Raw genomic sequence first — 20,545 nt, 5'->3', positions numbered from 1 at the left:
ATATCGTACAGGCCATGAATTCAAATCATGGGTAGGATAATTGACAGTTCCCTCCAACCTTGATATTATTGAGATACCAATGTCGTGCTGTTCTTTGTTGCGCAAGACTTGATTCAACCCTGAATTGAATTGCTAAATTTAAAAAACGCTAGATTTCACAAGATAAATGCTGCAGTTTGAAATTAATCAATTCACCAAATGAAATTATTTTGAAAACGAGATATTCCCATTTGTCTTCTACCTGACAGAATGGAGGTGCGCATTTCTCCTTTGCCAAGATAATCCATCCACCTGACAGATGTGGCATATCAAGAAGCTGATTAAACAGCATGATCATTACACAAGTGCACCTTGTGCTGGGGACAATAAAAAGCCACTAAAATGTGCACTTTTGCCACACAACACCACAGATGTCTCAAGTTGAGGGAGCGTGCAATTGGCATACTGACTGAAGGAATGTCCACCAGAGCAGTTGCCAGAGAACTGAATGTTCATTTCTCTACCATAAGCTGCCTCCAATGTCGTTTTAGAGTATTTGGCAGTGTCCAACCGGCCTCACAACCGCAGACCACGTATAACGAAGCCAACCCAGGACCTCCACATCCGGCTTCTTCACCTGTGGGATTGTCTGAGTCCAGCCGATGAAACTGTGGGTTTGCACAATCGAAGAATTTCTGCACAAACTGTCAGAAACCATCTCATCTGCCCAGTTTCAACTGTCCCGGGCAGATGCAGACAGCGTGTATGGCGTCGTGTGGGCGAGTGGTTTGCTGATGTTGTGAACAGATTGCCCCATAGTGGCGGTGGGGTTATGGTATGGGCAGGCATAAGCTACGGACAACAAACAATTGCATTTTATTGATGGCAATTTGAATGCACCTAGTTAGCGTGACGAGATCCTGAGGCCCATTGTCGTGCCTTTCATGTCGCAAGGATCTGTACACAATTCATTTAAGCTGAAAATGTCCCAGTTCTTCCATGGCCTGCATACTCAGACATTTAACCCATTGAGCATGTTTGGGATGCTCTGGATTGACGTGTATGACAGTTCCAGTTCCTGCCAATATCCAGCAACTTCGCACAGACATTGAAGAGGAGTGGGACAACATTACAGAGGCCACAATCAACAGCATGCGAAGAAGAGGTGGCACACTGCGTGAGGCAAATGGTGGTCACACCACATACTGACTGGTTTTCTGATCCACACCTGTACATTTTTCTATAGGTAAAGACCAGTCATGTGAAATCCATAGATTAGGTCCTAATGAATTTATTTCTATTGACTGATTTCCTTATATGAACTGTAACTCCGTAGAATCTTTTAAATTAATGCATGTTGTGATTATATTTTTGTAAAGTGTATTTTATCAAACAAATAGGCTATGTAGTGAAATAACTTAAAGGCAGCCTCTCTTTTTTAATTGATGTACAAAAAATATGCAGGACAAATTACATAGAGATATTATTTGAGTATATATATATGGTATAGTTTTGACAATGTCACATTATTAATTTTAGCGCTTGTTTGCTGTACCTGCACCAAAACCCAAGTATTTTCCCTTCATAGCTTGTTCTCAATCTTGTTTATTTATTTATTTTTAAATAGGGAGCCAATTTGTTTTCAGCACTTATTTCCATGACTGATCAAAACTCGTTCTCTCATGCATCTCGCCACTCTGCAGCAGACATATGGTGAGCAATATTTTTGTAACATCAACTCGCAATCAAATCTCAGTACCGAATCGCAATACATATAGAATTGTGAGAACCACAATACATATCGTATCAGCATCTAAGTATCATATCGTGAGGTCCGTGGCAATTCCCAGTCCTAGAGTCAACACAGTAAAATGGTAGGTAGACAAACAAGATGATTTGCAAAGAACTCTACATTTCTGCTGCCATTAATTAGCTATGCATTTCTTAAAGCAAAAATATCACCATCAATGAGTCACTAAAGTTCGTGCAAATCCACTTCAGCAATATCCAGTGAAATATGGCACAACGACAAATGAATATTTCAGGCCTAGCATTCAAAACACAGCAAGTCAAAAATCATAGGCTACATCACAGTAAAGGGCCTTCACCATGTAACGTTACAGTAGCTCATCTATAATAAACACGCGAGTTTAATTAAATATGAGTCCGATATGTATGATCATATAGCTATGCATGATCAAGAGGTATGATCTTTAATTACCCATTGCAAAAATGCTCATGTTAAGATTCGAGGGGACTCAAAGGTGGAATTTGAAAATATTTTTTTCGGGAGTTCATTATGATGCACGTGTTAAAACACTTAATCTGATAAACTAGCTACATATTCTTCACGCCATCACTCATGTTAAGACTCAATGAACTGCAATATTGATCACAAAATAAGAACAATTGGCAAGCTTGCAAGGCCATTTTAGCCAGGCCTTCTCTGACTGTACATCCTAGTCTTTGTTTATTTATTCGTCCAACTCTGACAATTGGTGTTTTACCATGTTCCACTGTAGTCCTGTACAATCGACAGTTCACTACTTCGGTTAATATAATAGCTTTCATTATAACAAGCTTTTATTAGCCTACACTAATTTATTTCAAGTTCGTTTTACAAAGAGGCCTTCATTCTGACGTAGTTAGCACCAGCTAGGTGGTTAGCAAACAGCCCGGTCCCGTAATTTCAATGTGACAGTAACGTTAGCTAGCTAGCTACCAATAGACAAAGAGCCTAGTATGGTACCTTTCAGATTGTAAAACGATAACGTATGACTTAGCTAAAATGTCTGGTTATTAATGTAAAAATACAGACTAGTCCGCAAATAATATATTAGCTAGCGATGTATGAATGTAACGTTAGCTATGTGACATGAAAATGCGTAGTTGGTGGACTGTTGTCCTAAAAACGTTCAGCTAACGTAATCAAGACAACAGCACAAAAATGTGTACCTAAATAAAACCTTTTGCATGGAATCCACCTCATTAATCAAAGGGAATGGCTGGCAAATGTCATCTAAATAACAATTACCGGAGTTTACCATCGAAAACGGCAGCATCGGACTGACTATTATTAACTTCGCACCAGAGGATTCAGCTGTGCTAGCTAGCAAGCTTGCTAACGTTAGCTAGCTAGCTTTCTTGTTAGGACAGGATGGCTACGTTAATTTAATAGTGTCGTTCAAAGGGAATGTCAGATAAACTCCATCCAACGACATTCACACTGCATTATCCCATCTGGTAGCTAGCTAACAGTAGCTAAATACAAAACTACCACAATCTAGCTAGACAGCTAACGGCAGTTCGCTGGCTAGTTTTGTTTATTATTGCATCGCCTCAGTAATTTACAAGCTGTCGACATGTAATAAACGCAAGAGTTAAGAAAGTAATGTTAGCTATGTAGCTAACTAAACAAATGTTTACTTGATTAGCTATGGCTAGCCAAATGGGAAGCTAACGTTTTTCTTGCTGCTAGTTAGCATTGTTAAGTTAGCTAGCTGCTTACAGCACTCTCTAGCCTGACGTGATGAATTACTTACCTAACTAGCTAACGTTAGCTGGTTGGCTAACATTGTTGGCAAACAAACATAGCTAGCTAACGTTAGCTTTATTAATGGGAATGCCATATTAAAATTACACAATATCTTAACTTTAACACACAAGTTGTAAGAGGTGGTAGCCTGCTAACGTTAACTATAGTTGCGTCTTTTTAATATTCTGACTGTTAGATATTAGCTAGGTAGCTAACGTTACATGTTGACCTTAACCCGAACCATGTCGGGTTAGGTAGCTAAAGTTAGTGTTAACCGGCTAACACATGTTGCTAACTGAAAACATTCTGCCAAGATACTTGCTACATAGCTACATAGCGAGCTAGCTAACGTTAGCTAGCTGGTAGCCAACTAACTAACTAAAAGGTTTGTTTCGCCGACTGGCTAACTGTATGCGATTTCCAATTCAAGTGAGTTATTGTTTGGTTAGCGAGCTTATTTTGTTGCGCTACCTTCTGTACGTTTATGGCAAAGCAAGTTGCAAAACGAAATGGCCTCTGAACCTTTTTTGCTGCTTGCATCACACAGACACAGGAAAGCAGGAACATGATTCGAGAGATGACAATTGGAAACCATATTTTTTCGCGAGACGGATTCTCCATTCACAAGTATTTCAGTATTACATTCTCAATGAGCACACCCCCCCCAAACTATTGAATAAGATGCCACTGAACGATATATATAAATTATGTTATTACCTATTTGTTCCAGTGTTGTAGTTGTAACAGACAGTGCACCAGCTCCACTCTCTCAGCCTTCACATCAGCTGAGGGACCTGCAACTGCAATATACCTCCGCTCTAAAGTGCCCATTCTTCCGCTAGGAACTACTTTCGATTTAGATGATAAAGTCGACATTGAACCGAACCTGAGCCAAATAAATACATGTATTCAATAACGATTTAGCGAATGTATTTACTATTGTCAACAGTTGTGTTCAGAAAATGTTAAAGTATATATCTCACAGTAGGATAGCTGCTAAATATTAATCCGCTGGGTCGTGACCCCCTATTCCAACAACAGTTTTTTCGAAAAATATAGATGACATTGTGGGTTGATAATAATTTTATTTATATACTTAAATTATTAGCAATCACTCAATGTATACAATTGCGAACAGAATTCGCTTTCATTATCACAAAATATTTCGCTGTTCTCTCCGTTGTCATGGTAACCCTTTAGCGTCTAAAAATGGCATCTCTACTTGGGAAGAAAGTGTTTGAAATAAATGGGCAGGGTCCCCCTCCTACAAAAGATTTTTTTCAGCTTACTGTCACTAAAACGGAGGTAAATTCTTATATTTGATCATCCATCTGATATGTATCTTGGGATTGCAGAGACTTAAAAACAGATCGTTTACTTTATCTGCACAATGCTGGACTGTGGCTGTGGATAAAGGCTACACATCAGGACAGCAGGCATGGTAGACAGCACTGGATTTTGTACTTTTAAGTGCTACATATCAACCTCATATATCTGACATTTGTTTCTACAAGTAACTTTTCTGTTTCAACATGCTTTGAACTTAGATTAATTACAAGACTCTGATGATAGGAGAGAACTGAGTTGTATAACAGGCCTATGTATTTTTGAATTTCTCTTCAGGTGATATGGAGATCGTGGAAGATTTCTATGCGGATTGAATTCAAGGGTGCTGCACCTGGAGAAAATAGGATGACCCACGATGACTATTTGCATGATGCCCGCATGCAGCGTAAGGTTTCCATTACAAGTCTCTGGCATTAAATATTAAGCCTACATCACCTACTGTATTTGTTGGTGTCTTGAAAAGTGCACTGCCCTGAGTAGGTGTGTACTCCCCATCTCTAGAACAGGTAGGTGTGGTGTTTGGCCAGCAGATCCTACAGTACACCCAAGCACTGTGCCAAGGGAACTTTGACTACCTGGAGCGCCTGCCCAATGACCTCCTGCTCCAAATCCTGGCCTTCCTGGAACTGAAAGACGTAGCACAGCTGGCACAGACCACAAAGAGGTTCCACAAGGTGAGCCTGGGCTTTACAAACCCAAAGGGCCAGTTTCCCAGATACAAATAAAATCTACTCCTGGACTAAAAAGTGTAATCTAAGGAGAATTTCCATTGAAATTGCTTTTAAGTCCAGGACTAGGCTTAATATGTGTCCAGAAAACCAATCCATAGTGTGTACCCAAAACAATTTACAAAAGCACATTTTACTTTCACATGCACATTATTTCATTAAGGGCCCTGCGTTTTTACTGACCATGTGAACGGACAAGGAAAACCTCAGGGCCCTAGTTGGGCTATAACACGGTCAGGAAAATATAATCTGGGTTTAGTTAGTGAGCTAGTGTTTCTCTGTATGTCTGTGTGTGTGTTGTATTTCAATATGGAATGGGATATCCCAGCTCTGCAACTCTCCAGAGTTCTGGGAACAGACTGTGAGGGGTCGCTGTGATGAGCTCACACCTGAGATGGAGGCCCTAGCCAACGCCATGGGCTGGAGGAAGATATTCTTTGCCTTCTTCAACACCAAAGAGCACCAGCAATATGTACAGGGAGGTAGCTAGACACTTAAACAAGACAGTGTTACTCCTCTCATAATAAAGATTTGAGGAAATGTCACTTTCTCTGCCAGTAGCACAAGGGAGTTATTTATTTGAATGGTGTGTTGTCTCTCTTTGTGTTTAAAATGCACTATTGATTGATCTATGTTATGTGAATGTGTATGTCAGGGCTTTTTTATTCTCTCTGCAAAAACAAAAAGTGCCAAATGCTGTAGGCTACCTTTGAACAAATAACATTCAAGTATTTAGTCTTGGTTTCTGTCATCGCATTTGATTTCTAATCCAGTATGTTGTATGCACTATTTACAAGTAAAGCCATACTATTACTGAATTAATGCATATTGCAAAGGAATTGTTGAGGTGTTTATTAAATTAGAGTTTATTTGACCAACATAAGTAGTATCAGTGTGCTACTCTCTGGGTGTGACTGGATGGTGTTCTTCAGTTGAAATAAAACTTGGTAGTGTCCAACCATGATCACACTCAAGAACAGTAAGAACACAAATTGGTATGGTGTTTTAAATTGTATTAAACATATTGTTACATGCATGCCTATTATAATAAAGAGTAGGCCTAAAACAAATTCAGCTACTTATGAGATCATGGGTCAGAGGTAATGCTAGAGATGTATTTCCTGTTTGAGAGGACAATTTAGCATTCTTACACCCTCTGCTGAAAACCAGCTGTACTGAAGGAGCTGTGTGAGGAGGGGAGTCTTGATAGAAACCCTGTTACCAGCAGAGGGAGCAAAGTGGCAGAGAAATGCAGATCCTTTCGTCAGGAGGTGGATGGAATAAAACAAAGTCCACGTGTGCAAAACAAGTGCTATCAGTCAGACAAGCTTAATCCTACTGTTGAACTGTAACCACACTGGCATGAGTTTGAATGTCATCAAAGGTAGGCCTACTTAGCATATGTGTCACAGAAAAAGGTGTGAACCCTCTGAGTGCAAGGTAAGGTTGTCTGGTCAAAGGGGATTTTTTTAAACAGCAAACATTTTAGTAGTATAATCAGAAAGATATGCCACATAACCCCACTTAATTTGTTGAAATAAACTAACTCATACTCGCCCTTTACATTATAAGGGGAGAGTAATGTAAAACAGAGAACATGTTTATTGATTTTAAAATGTCTCTTTACATTGCAACGTTACAAAGGAGATGATGGAGTTTTTAATGCATGTATTGTTGTTTCAAAACGTGTCTTTAAGTCTCCCTCACACACACGGCCCTGAATGGTACTGAGCTCTATTATCAGCCTGAGTCAGTCACTAAACACCGCCTCCTCAGCTGGGTCTGGGAGGAAAAATATTCATTACGTAACTATAAAAGTTCGGTCTCTGGCTCCACTTCCTGAATACCACAGTGGCTAGGCCTGCGACAGTGGACCAGCCCGGAAGCCTCACTCTCTCTCTGTGTGTTTGAGCAGAGCACACTGTCTTTCATTTATCCCTCGCAACACATTCCCACCACCCCTCCTCCTCCTCATCTCTTCTTTGTGGATCAGTGATGCAGCAGGAGTGACGCAGCAGTGTCAGCGCCTCAACAGCTTCCAGACAGGCAGTGTCTCAGGAGTGGACTGGAGAGAGAATCTATGTGCCCAGGCTGGGCCTAGACACACACAGGCAGCCAGCCACCAGGCAACAGAGGAGGAGAAAGCGGAAGGTAAATTCTATGACTAGGCCCAGAGAGAGAGGGCCTCGAGCTGGCTAGCTAGAGCTCTCCCTCCCACACAAACACTCTCCACAGAGGGACTGCTCACTTCCACAGCGACAGCGAAAGGGCCTGTAGGACCATCCGGGAGAAAAAATGTTGGTCGGCTACTGAGCATGTGTGAGTTGGATGTGCCAGCGCAACAGTAATGAGGATCAGTGTTTATGTACGTAGTGTGTGTGTTTTGAGAGCGAGAACAAGGCCTAGTCAGGCTTGCGCTATGGGCTCTGTTTCCCTGCCGATCAATGTTTCTTTAGTCTAGGCCCCAGTTGGGCTCTGCAAGTGGCTACGGACAGACTGAGGCAGTAAAGGCATGTCTTCTTTTGTTGTGGTTTTGAAAATATCCCAGCTGTAATGCATTTAATGGATGGGTGTGCCAAACAAAGAGGATGTCAGAATAAAGGAAAACATCTCCACAATTTCTATTAAAACTAAATGAAATGTGAAAGTAAACGGTAAAGTCACATCAAACATTGTTGATATGTGATCTGTCTGACAGGGAAGAATCTCCAAGCAATTATTCAAGAGTGAAAGAAGAATTTGTCACAGAAAATGGCAACAATGAATCAGCAGGTTGGATTATTTTTATTTCTCAAATTTCCACAAATAATAATCTGTGTTCATAGCAATATAATTTGTCCAAATGATTTGTTCAAATTTCAAATGCTCTTTCTGTACTCTTTGTTTGCAAGATGTTTGAAGTACTAAGAAATACTGTGGGAGAGGGGTTGTGGTGAGTGAGACAAACGGTAGGTACTGCAGGCACTTCATTTGCAGTTCTCAAAACTGTAAAGAACAAAGAGCATGGATGGTAAAGGAGGGCTAGGCTTATTATTTGTTTTGGGATGTTGTGTTCACCTGTAGTGCACCAGTGGAAATCGATTGTGCAGGCAAGACTACCAATACAGGAAACGGGGGAGGAAGCAGACAAGACCAATAACCATACATAGAAGGCATGTGTTAAAAACACTGGAGGAAGAGAACGGAAAGACACCTGAGGAAAAACTGAAATTGCCATATGGAGGCATGATAGTGTTCACCCAAACATGGCAAATCATATTTCCTTTGGCTTTACGAGGCTCCCTCCAAGGCCGTGTAAGGTTTGCAACCTTTACTGTTCCATACCACCATGCAGGTAAGGTAGCACTGTTTTCTTAGACGGTTGCCACAGCAACAAGGTCATGCCAAAGTGCAGCGGCTTACAGAAGTGTGAGGCCTGGCGTGCTGCCAGGCTGGTGTACTGCTTACCCAGGCCAACGCAAGCAGACAGGGGCCTTGATTGCACTCGGTTAACAACAACAATCAAGCTGGGTAGGCCTGCACCAGATATAGCTGGCAGACGGCTGAGCTTGTGGTTAATTGTGTGCGTCTCGATCACAAACACAAGGCCATGTGACCAGTAATGAGCAGATGGAGAAAGCAGAGAGAGCAGGAGGAGACAGAGGCATGGGGATTTTCATGATAAGCTGAACTAACACTGGTAGAAAGTGCACAGCGAATGTCTCCCATGCGTTTCATGAGGCCAATCTGTTCTGAGACCAAGTCAAATGTGCATGGTTTTCACATTCGGGTGCAGAAGCTGTATCCCTAAGCCCGGAAAGAAAGCTGATTCAAAAACACTTGTCATAAAACTTCTCTGACTTCATATGTATAAAGTGACTGTCTGCATCTACAGCATCAGGCGGGGCTAGCAGTGCCCTGCCTGCCTGGTTTAGCCCCTCCCCCTGCACTCTGCAATGCTGAGGCATCTCTCTGTGTTCCCATCCATCAGCAGCCTCTACAGAGATGAACCCACTGTCCTCCTCTCCTCCTGCTCTCTCCTCAGTCCTCTTTTTTCTTACTTCGAAAGTGCACAGAAACAGACGAGATAAATAAACCATATATAGTCGCAGATATCTCATTGATCATGCTGCTATATACAGTGAGGGAAAAAAGTATTTGATCTCCTGCTGATTTTGTACGTTTGCCCACTGAAAAAGAAATGATCAGTCTATAATTTTAATGGTAGGTTTATTTGAACAGTGAGAGACAGAATAACAACAAAATAATCCAGAAAAACGCATGTCAAAAATGTTATAAATTGATTTGCATTTTAATGAGGGAAATAAGTATTTGACCCCCTCTCAATCAGAAAGATTTCTGGATCCCAGGTGTCTTTTATACAGGTAACGAGCTGAGATTAGGAGCACACTCTTAAAGGGAGTGCTCCTAATCTCAGTTTGTTACCTGTATAAAAAGACACCTATCCACAGAAGCAATCAATCAATCAGATTCCAAACTCTCCACCATGGCCAAGACCAAAGAGCTCTCCAAGGATGTCAGGGACAAGATTGTAGACCTACACAAGGCTGGAATGGGCTACAAGACCATCGCCAAGCAGCTTGGTGAGAAGGTGACAACAGTTGGTGCGATTATTCGCAAATGGAAGAAACACAAAAGCACAATCAATCTCCCTCGGCCTGGGGCTCCATGCATGATCTCACCTCGTGGAGTTGCAATGATCATGAGAATGGTGAGGAATCAGCCCAGAACTACACGGGAGGATCTTGTCAATGATCTCAAGGCAGCTGGGACCATAGTCACCAAGAAAACAATTGGTAACACACTACGCCGTGAAGGACTGAAATCCTGCAGCGCCCGCAAGGTCCCCCTGCTCAAGAAAGCACATATACAGGCCCGTCTGAAGTTTGCCAATGAACATCTGAATGATTCAGAGGAGAACTGGGTGAAAGTGTTGTGGTCAGATGAGACCAAAATCGAGCTCTTTGGTATCAACTCAACTCGCCGTGTTTGGAGGAGGAGGAATGCTGCCTATGACCCCAAGAACACCATCCCCACCGTCAAACATGGAGGTGGAAACATTATGCTTTGGGGGTGTTTTTCTGCTAAGGGGACATGACAACTTCACCGCATCAAAGGGACGATGGACGGGGCCATGTACCGTCAAATCTTGGGTGAGAACAACCTTCCCTCAGCCAGGGCATTGAAAATGGGTCGTGGATGGGTATTCCAGCATGACAATGACCCAAAACACACGGCCAAGGCAACAAAGGAGTGGCTCAAGAAGAAGCACATTAAGGTCCTGGAGGGCCTAGCCAGTCTCCAGACCTTAATCCCATAGAAAATCTATGGAGGGAGCTGAAGGTTTGAGTTGCCAAACGTCAGCCTCGAAACCTTAATGACTTGGAGAATATCTGTAAAGAGGAGTGGGACAAAATCCCTCCTGAGATGTGTGCAAACCTGGTGGCCAGCTACAAGAAACGTCTGACCTCTGTGATTGCCAACAACATGCGTTTTTCTGGATTTTTTTGTTGTTATTCTGTCTCTCACTGTTCAAATAAACCTACCATTAAAATTATAGACTGATCATGTCTTTGTCAGTGGGCAAACGTACAAAATCAGCAGGGGATCAAATACTTTTTCCCCCTCACTGTACAAACAAGAGCATAGTAGGCTAATCGTGTTCATGAGGCAATGCACACAGACGTGCTGACTGAAAGAGCGAGACAGGGGGTTGAGTGTGCACAGTAGCACAGACAAAGAGAAAGCGCCTGTGTGCATAGGCATGGGACAGATGGAGAGCGTGATGTTACGTGTGTTTGAAGGGGAGCTACAGATCCAGCTTCCCTTTTGGACTGTGAGATACAGTATGAATGGTGTCGGTGTTGAGGTCGAGCAGAAATGTGATTGTGGGTGCGCTTTGTGGTATGGTTGAAGTTGTATTGCCGTAACCCCGCTAGCAGGCGTGCAGCCTAGGCGCTTTCTCTGTGATCTGTGCAGCACAGCGTAGGTGTGTGTGATGTAGCACTAAGCCGCTCTCTCTTACCGTCCTCGGCCATGCTTAATAAAGTTGCCATTTCCTGCTTGGCGACTGCAGAGTAGATGACTGGGCAGCAGCACAAAGGCAGCAGACAGACCCATAGTCCAGTCTAGCTATTTTTAAACTTTAATGTGGGAATCCTTTGGTCAATGGTCTGAGAGCTGAGGCAAGCCAGGATAGGACTGGGCGGAAGAGGAGAGAGCGGAGTACTCGACCAGGACCTAGGGAGAGGCGAAGGACGTTGGAGCTGGAGTGAGCAGCGTAGAAAGAGAGAGGGAGGGAGTGAGTGAGAGTGGGAGAGGAGGCAAGAAAGATAACAGCGAAAGCTCTGCCTCTAACAGCACCACTGAGCAGCGACGAGTCTAGAAAAAAAGTGTCTACTTTCGCCTTCCTTCACTAAAGTTTTTTCTTCTTCTTCTGTAGAGTAGAGAATATGAACTATAGTGGAGGGACACCGCGTAATGCTTTTGGCTGTTCGTCTTCTGTGTCAGCTGTTCGCCTTCTGTGTCATTTTCTCTGATTCGCAAAGGTATGTTCTGCGCGTTTCCACCCAATCTACAACCTATTCTTAACGGAAATACACATATTGCATGGGGTGGCTTGAGTGTGGATTCTGCTATGACATTTTCGCTCTGTTTGACTAGACAGCTTGTATTCGAGACAGTTTTTTTTCTCGCCTTGTGGTTCACAGAAATTAGGGGATTTAAATTTTTCAGGTTTTGAAATACATATCGCATGATATTCTAAGGCAAAGTGAACTAGGGTGTGGCAAAGAGACATTAGTTGATGACTGATTCAATATTTCCGCTCAATGTGTGAACAGAGTAAACCACATCAAGATGAGAGAATTAGTCATATCAGCCCTTATTGAAAATAATCAACTGAAACCGCAGGCATGCGGGCAATTTCCAGATGAAAATGCATGGAAAGCGGCACAAACCAGAGGAAATCAGCATCAAGGCTGAAGCACATCGCCTGCCGTAAGCGGAAGAGAGAGAAAGTCCATCGGACTGCTGCATTTCTGCTGCAGACTCTCACACACACCGACCGACACAAAGGGCGGAAAGCCTCCATTGCGGTGGCGTTGGAGCCTGAGTGATCTGCAGTGCTGTGGCTCTCAGACAGGCAGGGCTCGCTGTGAGGAAGGACCAAACCAAATCCCCGGACAGCTAATGCAGTCGCCCGCCTGCCCCGCCATCCGTCTGAATCTGAATCCCAATAAGCGCTGCGCCACAGCATGTTGCCGTGACAACGGAGGCCTGTCAGACGGGGAGGCAGGAGGCTGTGTTTCCCAGCGATACGCGAGGCTTCTCTTCTCTCGGTCTGCTGCCAGCCATATTGTAATCGTGGCGACCTAGAGAAAACATTAGCAAAAATATGTATTTTATTAAGCTTTTTAAAAAATCTATTTTTATTTTTTTTTACAGCGATTCTTCATCACTTTAATAATAAGTTAAGTAATGATGGCCAAAAAAAAAAAACATTTTTATGTTTCAATACAGACATGTTAAGTCAAATTAAAGTGTTTATGGCCTGGGGCTGAATGTATAGTTTATTGCTGTGCAATTATGTAAATCTAACCTCTGACATTAGCTTATTCGTTCTTCCCTGCCTTTTCTGAGTAATATGTAGAACGTGATACTTAGGGCAGTCAGTTGAAACACAGAACTGAAAATGAGAACAGTTTCAATGATATTAAAACACACGTAGGTGTAAGGCAAGTTAACAAGAAATTGGGTGCAATAGGGATGCCTTGAGGGAAGTATTCAACTGAGGTTATATGGAAAGTGATCTTTTTGTTACGAAGAAGGGGTCTCATCTCAACATCATGGTCTAATGGAAATCTGGAGCAGGGACAAACGGTACCCCATAAAAGGGCAGCCATTTTAACCTACCCCAACAGCTCACCTACAACGAGGATAAAGAAGAAAACAGAAAATGGCCGCCATGCCATGGAAAATTACAGTAACAGCATTTTGTAGCGCATATGTATAATCTGCCCTACTATTCGCATGACAACAATACCACTACTGCAGAGCCAACCTATACCATCAGCCTTGTTCTCTCTGTAAGCAAAGCTGTGTTGCTGTCCAAAGCACCTCTGCTGGACATCAGGGATTACATATTTATGTCTGACAGGGAAAGAAGACATTTTGCATTAGGAAGTATGTTATGACGCTGATCTTAAAATAAAGAAGTGTCCAGAGACCTCTTTGGATAGAAGTCAGGGACAAAAATCATGGCATGCTCATAAAAATATAACTATGTAGCCTTGGCTTCAGCAGCATTTAGGCATAATAATATTAATAGCATGCAAACAGAAAGTTTAGAAAAAGAATGCTGATACCGGTAGGCTATATTTAGGCTAACTGCAGAAACTACTTTCCTTTGCGGGTAACATAAGCATCATCCTGAGTGCGAGTGACAGAGGTGTTGCCTCAGCCCAGTCCACACATAGGTACACTCATTTTACATTTTAGTCATTTAGCATGAGTTAGCCAGTTAGTGAGTGCATACATTCTTATTTTTTCATACTGGCCCACCGTGGGAATCGAACCCACAACCCTGGCGTTGCAAACGCCATGCTCTACCAACTGAGCTACACTCCCCTGGGAGGAACACACAGGAAGTGCTGTGCTCTTTAATTTCCTCTTAGGTTAGACAGAAAGATAAAAGACATTACAATCCCATTGAACCACATGCAAAAGCATCGGAAGACTCAGCATTTTATTGCCTTTACACACAAACAAACAAACAAACAACCCACTGGGCACAGATGCCAATTCAACATCTATTCCACATTGGTTCAATGTAATTTCATTGAAATGACTTGGAAACAACGTGGATTCAACCAGTGTGTGCCAGTGGGAATGCTCTACAGATGTCTATAGATGCATATAGTGAAGCAGATGGCGTGTGTTTGTGTAAGCTGTATGTGCGAGCCGTGAATGTGCGCTTAGGGACTGGATTAGCAACTGAATTCTGCTCTAAAAAGAGCTAAATCGTCTCAGCAAGAGTCAACATTGTGGTCGTTCCTCTACAGTGGCTCTATAGCCCATTCCAGCGGCCCGTCTCAATTATAGTGTGTTGGTTAAGTATTCCTGTTCCTATATTAGCTCTGACTCAGCTGTGTGTGGGTCAAAACATTCCCCAGTGCTTACGAATAATGAACTAATGCTAGGGGCAGAAAGGGCGAATGAGTCAGGGGAGACAATCTTACTATCTCATATACTGCCATCAACCTGAGCCCAGTGTGCTTCTCAGTATGAAATATGCGGATGTACCTGCCAGCCAGTAAGAGCAATGACTAGCATGGCTGGTCACCTGGAATGGCATTGAACGACTGACTGAAAAGGGATAGCATGAGCCCACATCCTGGCTGAATCACAACATGTTTGCCCTCCCTCTAGTTTCCACTCCACCAGCTGTATCACTTACCAGGTACAAGTCATTTTGCTTCAGGCACTTGACTAGTGCATGCTTAGTCAGTGTTTATTAAGAAAATGGTGTGGCAGCCTCCAGACTGTAGTCATTATGTGTTAAGTAGCCTAATGTGCCTCACCAGCTTGGGCAGCAACAAAACAGAGAAGAGAGTCTCCAGGAAGCCATAAGTCTTCAGGAATAGGTTTACAAATATATGTTTCTATCACATACGAGGCAATTATTCCAAAATGTAAAATAGAAGTGTCTGTAAGCAAGGAGTTTAATTGAATTGGTTTTCAAATAATGGTGAGTGCTCTTATTTCCAGGTGTATACATTTTTCCAATGTATGGTCAATGCTGTTTTTTCCAACAGAGAATCATCATCAATTCTTCATGTACAATGGTTATTCCAAGCATTGTAATATTTTCTATGGGTAATGTCAAGAGGACATATTTGTGCTGTTGCTACTTTTTACAGAAGAAGTATTACATTAGTATATTCTCATGAGAACTAGGTTTTGTTCTGGTTAATCTATTTGAATAGGCTTGTGGAAAGTAACATAGGGCCTACAGTTCTTCAAGATATGGTATGCCAGTGTCATCTCCTTATACTTTGCTGCCATCTAGTGTGACAAAGTAAGAACAGTTGGATCGCTTTCTTATAAAACTGACACACATACCACTTGATTTCCATAAGGCCATTACTGCCAAATCCAGCCCGTGCCCATGCTTAATCAAAGTAACTTAAATCATATTCCTTAGATTATCTCTGTATGGAAGGAATTGTTACTGTTTGCGCAACGATAGCCTAAATTATTTTAAATACCAAAGAATCAAAACAGAATAAATAACACTATTTCCAATTCCACATAAGAAAAAGTATGTATGCACCCCTTTCATATGTTTTTTTTTACATTCCAGAAAGTCATTTAGCAGACACTCTTATCCAGAGTGACTTACAGTAGTAATGTATGTGCATATATTTTCGTACTTGTCCCCCGTGGGAATCGAGCCCACAACCCTGACGTTGCAAGTGCCATGCTCTACCAACTGGGACTTATTTTGACTATAAGCAATTGGCTAGCAATGTTTTGAAAACAATTAGAAAGCCTGTTTCCTTTATGTCCTCTCTGCAGATGACAGTGACGTCTCCCTGCACCCAGGGCCTTGTGGACAGCTCCCATCCCCAGGCCCTCCTCAGCAGGCTCAACGAGCAGCGCTCCCAGGGCCTCTTCTGTGATGTCACCATCGTGGTGGAGGATGTCAAGTTCCGGGCCCACCGGAACATCCTGGCTGCCTGCAGCGGATACTTCCGCAGCGCCTTCACTTCCCCTGAGGTGTGGACTTCCAGCCAGGTGCTGGAGCTCATGGACCTGAGGTCTGAGGTGTTCGCCAGCATCCTTAACCTCATCTACTGCTCCAAGGTGACATCGTCACCTAGCATAGAGGACACTAGATGCCTGATGGCAGCTGGAAAAAGACTGGGGATTCCCTTCTTAGAGACACTGGTGGAACAAGACAGGCAGGGCTCAGGTGGGCCACAGATCCAGACCTCAACCAACCCTCTTAAGACCAAAGGCCGTAGTAAGGCCCAAGGGCCCCGTAAAGCAAAAAAAGAGACCTCCAGGCCAGAGGAGCCAGACAGTGCTAGAGGCCCGCGGATCACCAATGCTTTCTCTATCACTGAGGTGGGTCCCGAGAATAACCTCTTCACCCCACTAGACCTGCACAGTGGAGAGAGGCAGTCACCTGACCTTGGACAGACCCCAGCAGGCTGCCCTGCCCCCTGCCCCCTCGCAGTGGACAATGAGCCCATGCAGGCCCTGTCAGAGCACTCCTACGCTGTCATCAGCCAGGGACCCAGGGCCCCTGAGCACAGGGATGGCAACCAGGAGGACAACAAGAAGGGCACCAAGCCCACACAGGCCCAACCAAGGCAATTGGCCAACAGGAACAGTGGCCCACTCAAAAAGCGCCACAGACTGCGAGCCGCCTTGAGTAAAAGCACACCTCCAACACTGGCTGTAGCACATGAAACTGTGCATCCTACTGGAAGCAACCCGGCATTAATAAAGGCCACTGTACAACCTGTGGGAACGTCACCCCCGTCATTATACCCGCAGACAGATGTGCATACAAGCAGGGCCAATGAGCTGCCTCTAGCCATTGATAATGGCTACAGGGAGCTGGACCCACCTCCACTTTCACCCCACACGGAAGACAGCATATCAATCTACGGCTGTGAGCACTGTCCAGAGACATTCACCAATAAAGCACTTCTCACCGTACACACAGAAATGCACAAAAAAAGGTTTGTCAGTCATTTGTTTTGCAAGTTTTGTCGCAGGAAGTTCATGCATTTGAAGCGGTTGCGGAACCACGAGACGGTGTGCCCGAAAGCACAGAGGGGTTCGCCTGAACACGAGCCCCAAGGCAAAGAGGCCGGGGCAGACCATTATTCAGACAGCATGCCAAGCATGGACAATACAGTAACAGATGTCCAGTTATCTCCTCCTGAACTCCCTGACCCTTTCCTTCCAACCAGCCTCCAAATGAACCCCACCTCAAAAACACAGCAGGCTGTAGATAAGTTAGTGAAACCTAGTGGAGGCCAGGGGGTCTATAACTGCAGTGTGTGTAAACGGGCATATGTGACCGTCTCCAGCCTGAAGCGCCACGAGAATGTGCACTCCTGGCAGAGGGCGTACCCCTGTCACTACTGTAATAAAGTGTTTGCCCTAGCCGAGTATCGCACCAAGCACGAGATCTGGCACACAGGTGAGCGCCGCTACCAGTGCATCTTCTGCTTAGAGACCTTCATGACCTACTATATCCTAAAGAACCACCAGAAGGCCTTCCACGGGATCGATCCCAGATTGTCTGTGAATAAGAAGTCGGCAAATGGTGGATTTAAGGGCAGCGTTTACCCCATCAAACTCTACAGGCTTCTGCCTATGAAGTTTAGAAAGAGACGGTATAAGACCTACAGTCAGACCTATTCAGAAGAGCTGGAGGACAGCGAGCAGGCCCCGCTGGGCAGCAGCTCTCCCATCCCTCCATTTGAGGATGGTGGCGCTATGAGTAACCAAGATGCTGCTTTATTCTCAATGCCTGTGACATTCATGGCCACTCCAAAAGTGATAGCATCAGTAATGCCACGCATCAGTTTTGATCAGCCCTGTGACCAAGATGCAGGCACAGGAAAACAGGCCTCTCACTCCGAACGTAATGGGCCACCATATAGCTATACAACCCCATTGGCCATAATGCAGGCAGGTGGGGAGTCCCCTGAACTGGACTATGAAGATGGTGCCGCATTCCAAGGGTTTAAGAACCCGGAGGGCAACAGTCACAATCTACCGTTCCTAAAAATCAACCCACCCAGCTCTCTGAACAGGCTATGTGAGCTCTCAGCTGCAGCACAGAAAATTGAAGCCATGACCAGTCAGCTTTTTCTGCCAGGGGCTGAGAGCCTGGCGCCTAGGAAGACTGCAGGGGGGGGAACTGAAACGTACATTGCCAAGCCTGTCTGTCCAGGTCCCTCTGTGGATGGTCACGTTCTGCCCCTCTGCCAGATCACAGTGAAAATTGGCAACGAGGCCATCATTCGCCGGAGGATCAAGGGCTCCAAACTGTTCCCCAGGAAGAGGAAAAGAAGCAGCTGGAGCCAGGTAGAGGAGAGGTGTCGGGACCAGGGACGGCCTGCAGAGGGCAGCATGGAGAGCTCCAGCCTCCGCTTCAGGACAGAGGTCACTTCGGTCATAGAGCCAGAGCCATGTGATGACCTCACTGACCGTGACACAGCTGACAAGCTCTGGCGTCCCTATTACTCTTACAAACCCAAGAAGAAGGGTAAGAAACTGAGATCCAAACACAGAAAAGAGAGACGTCATCTACGCTATTCCATGACATCCTCAATAGTGCCCAAGGCCAGCAAAGACTATCTGGATAAAGGATGCAGAAGTGCTGAAGACAGCATCTCCAGCGAGGGCACAGAGCTGAAACAACGTCTCAGAAACAGCAGCCCAAAGACGACGTACACCTGTGACATCTGTGCAAGCACCTTCATAACGGCATCTGGTCTGAGAGCGCATGTCATTGGCTGCCACCCAACTTTCTGTCTGACCTGCGCAAAGCAGTGTCCCCCCGGGGAAACTCCCAGTGCCAGCTGCGAGACCGCTGAGGACAGCAGGGATTACATATGCAAGAGCTGTATGGAAAATGGCTCCTGCTTTGACAATTCTGCCCGCAGCCCCAGCACAGAGAAGCGGTATCGCTGCTCCTTTTGCCCCCAGCGCTTCCTCTACCTTGCAACCAAGAAGAGCCATGAAAAAAAACACCAGGAGACAGCAAGAAAGGGGTACAGCAACGACGACTACCCCACAGTCCCAAAACGCCCAGCAACTTTGCAAAAGCTTGTAATCAAAACAGAGGAAGGGGAGGATCAATATAGCATAGACAAGGAGAGCAAAGCGACAGTGGGATCACTAAGCAGTTTCTCAACAGAGAAGATAGAGCCTAAGCATGAGGAATGGGAGGACGCAGGCGACTACATGTCAGTGGCACCCAAGAAAGAGCATCCATTTAGAATAAACAGTGATGGACACTATCAGAAAGAGAGAAACTCCAACATGAAAACTCCAATGTCACCCCCCTACACTGACACCGTCTTTTCTCTTTCCCCTTCAGAGATGCAGTATAGAAAGCTTTCCCCTTCAGAGATGCAGTATAGAAAGCCTAAAAAGCGCTTTGAACACAAACTGCAACATCAGACAAGCCTCACTTCCAAAAGGCAGAAGCGAGTAGACTATACGGGTAGAGAGACACCCAGCCATAAGGCCCCTATGACCACACCAGGAGAAGACAGTCATTTTAGCTATGGGCAGTCTTCTTCTACATATCTGAAAAGAGACTCAGTCACTAGGGGAACCACTCCCTCCTCGCCCAAGTCAGAGATGTGTACATACAGTGAAAAGAGGAGTCCTCTTTACAAACATACTACTTATCATTCAGGAGGGAAATACTTTTAAGTGACTATATGCTTATGTAGTAAGTTGCAGACCTACAGTCAAATACATATGTCAATACATTTCATAGTTGTGCTTGATTTAGGTTAGTTTGCCCGAAATAATGGACCCAACGGAATTGACCCAAACTAAATCAAGCGCACCTCAAGTACTTTGAAAACATTATTTGACATTATGTTTTTGACCCGGGTCTGGAAAACGGATAGATCTGCCAATGGACAGCAGATATTGAATATGAGGACCTAAATGGCATTTTCTTCACTCTTATAACACAATCGGTAATTTTTCATGTTTTAAAAAAGGTGATTTATTTTTGTACTATATTCTTTGCTTTTTGAGACTAGTTCATAGTTATTGTGCTGTCCATATTCTATACATATGCTAACTGTGCATAGTTATTTGCACTTTATAATAATTGATATTTGACTGTATAGGCTACCATTCATATAAATAGTATGTCCACCATTTTGGTAGTGTCATTACCACT

At 44.0% G+C, this 20,545-nt stretch overlaps 3 protein-coding genes across 8 annotated transcripts in view; 2 read left to right on the top strand and 1 right to left on the bottom strand.

The window, feature by feature from the left end:
* LOC311105467 (E3 ubiquitin-protein ligase TRIP12) overlaps window positions 1–4,311 on the bottom strand; it is a 47,138-nt gene extending 42,827 nt beyond the window's left edge. For all 6 annotated transcript variants that reach the window (XM_084147629.1, XM_084147632.1, XM_084147631.1 and 3 more), the window contains exon 1: window positions 4,232–4,311. The gene's annotated coding sequence lies outside the window, so the exon portion shown is untranslated. The remainder of the gene's footprint in view (window positions 1–4,231) is intronic.
* A 412-nt stretch (window positions 4,312–4,723) lies between these two features.
* fbxo36a (F-box protein 36a) lies at window positions 4,724–12,966 on the top strand (the record flags this gene model as incomplete). The annotated part of the gene is made up of 5 exons (XM_084147967.1): window positions 4,724–4,819; window positions 5,138–5,246; window positions 5,363–5,535; window positions 5,918–6,061; window positions 12,730–12,966. 5 exons carry the CDS (start codon window positions 4,724–4,726, stop codon window positions 12,964–12,966), a joined length of 759 nt encoding a protein of 252 aa, XP_084004093.1.
* Window positions 12,967–16,152: 3,186 nt separating this feature from the next.
* LOC311105622 (zinc finger and BTB domain-containing protein 38-like) lies at window positions 16,153–20,341 on the top strand (the record flags this gene model as incomplete). Its single annotated transcript, XM_084147824.1, has 1 exon — window positions 16,153–20,341. One exon carries the CDS (start codon window positions 16,153–16,155, stop codon window positions 20,059–20,061), a length of 3,909 nt encoding a protein of 1,302 aa, XP_084003950.1. The 3' UTR covers window positions 20,062–20,341.
* Window positions 20,342–20,545: the final 204 nt, after the last annotated feature.

The sequence above is a fragment of the Coregonus lavaretus genome, assembly GCF_964263955.1.
Source record: "Coregonus lavaretus genome assembly, chromosome: 30".
Taxonomy (NCBI): domain Eukaryota; kingdom Metazoa; phylum Chordata; class Actinopteri; order Salmoniformes; family Salmonidae; genus Coregonus; species Coregonus lavaretus.
This window is presented reverse-complemented; position numbering and strand designations above follow the sequence as displayed.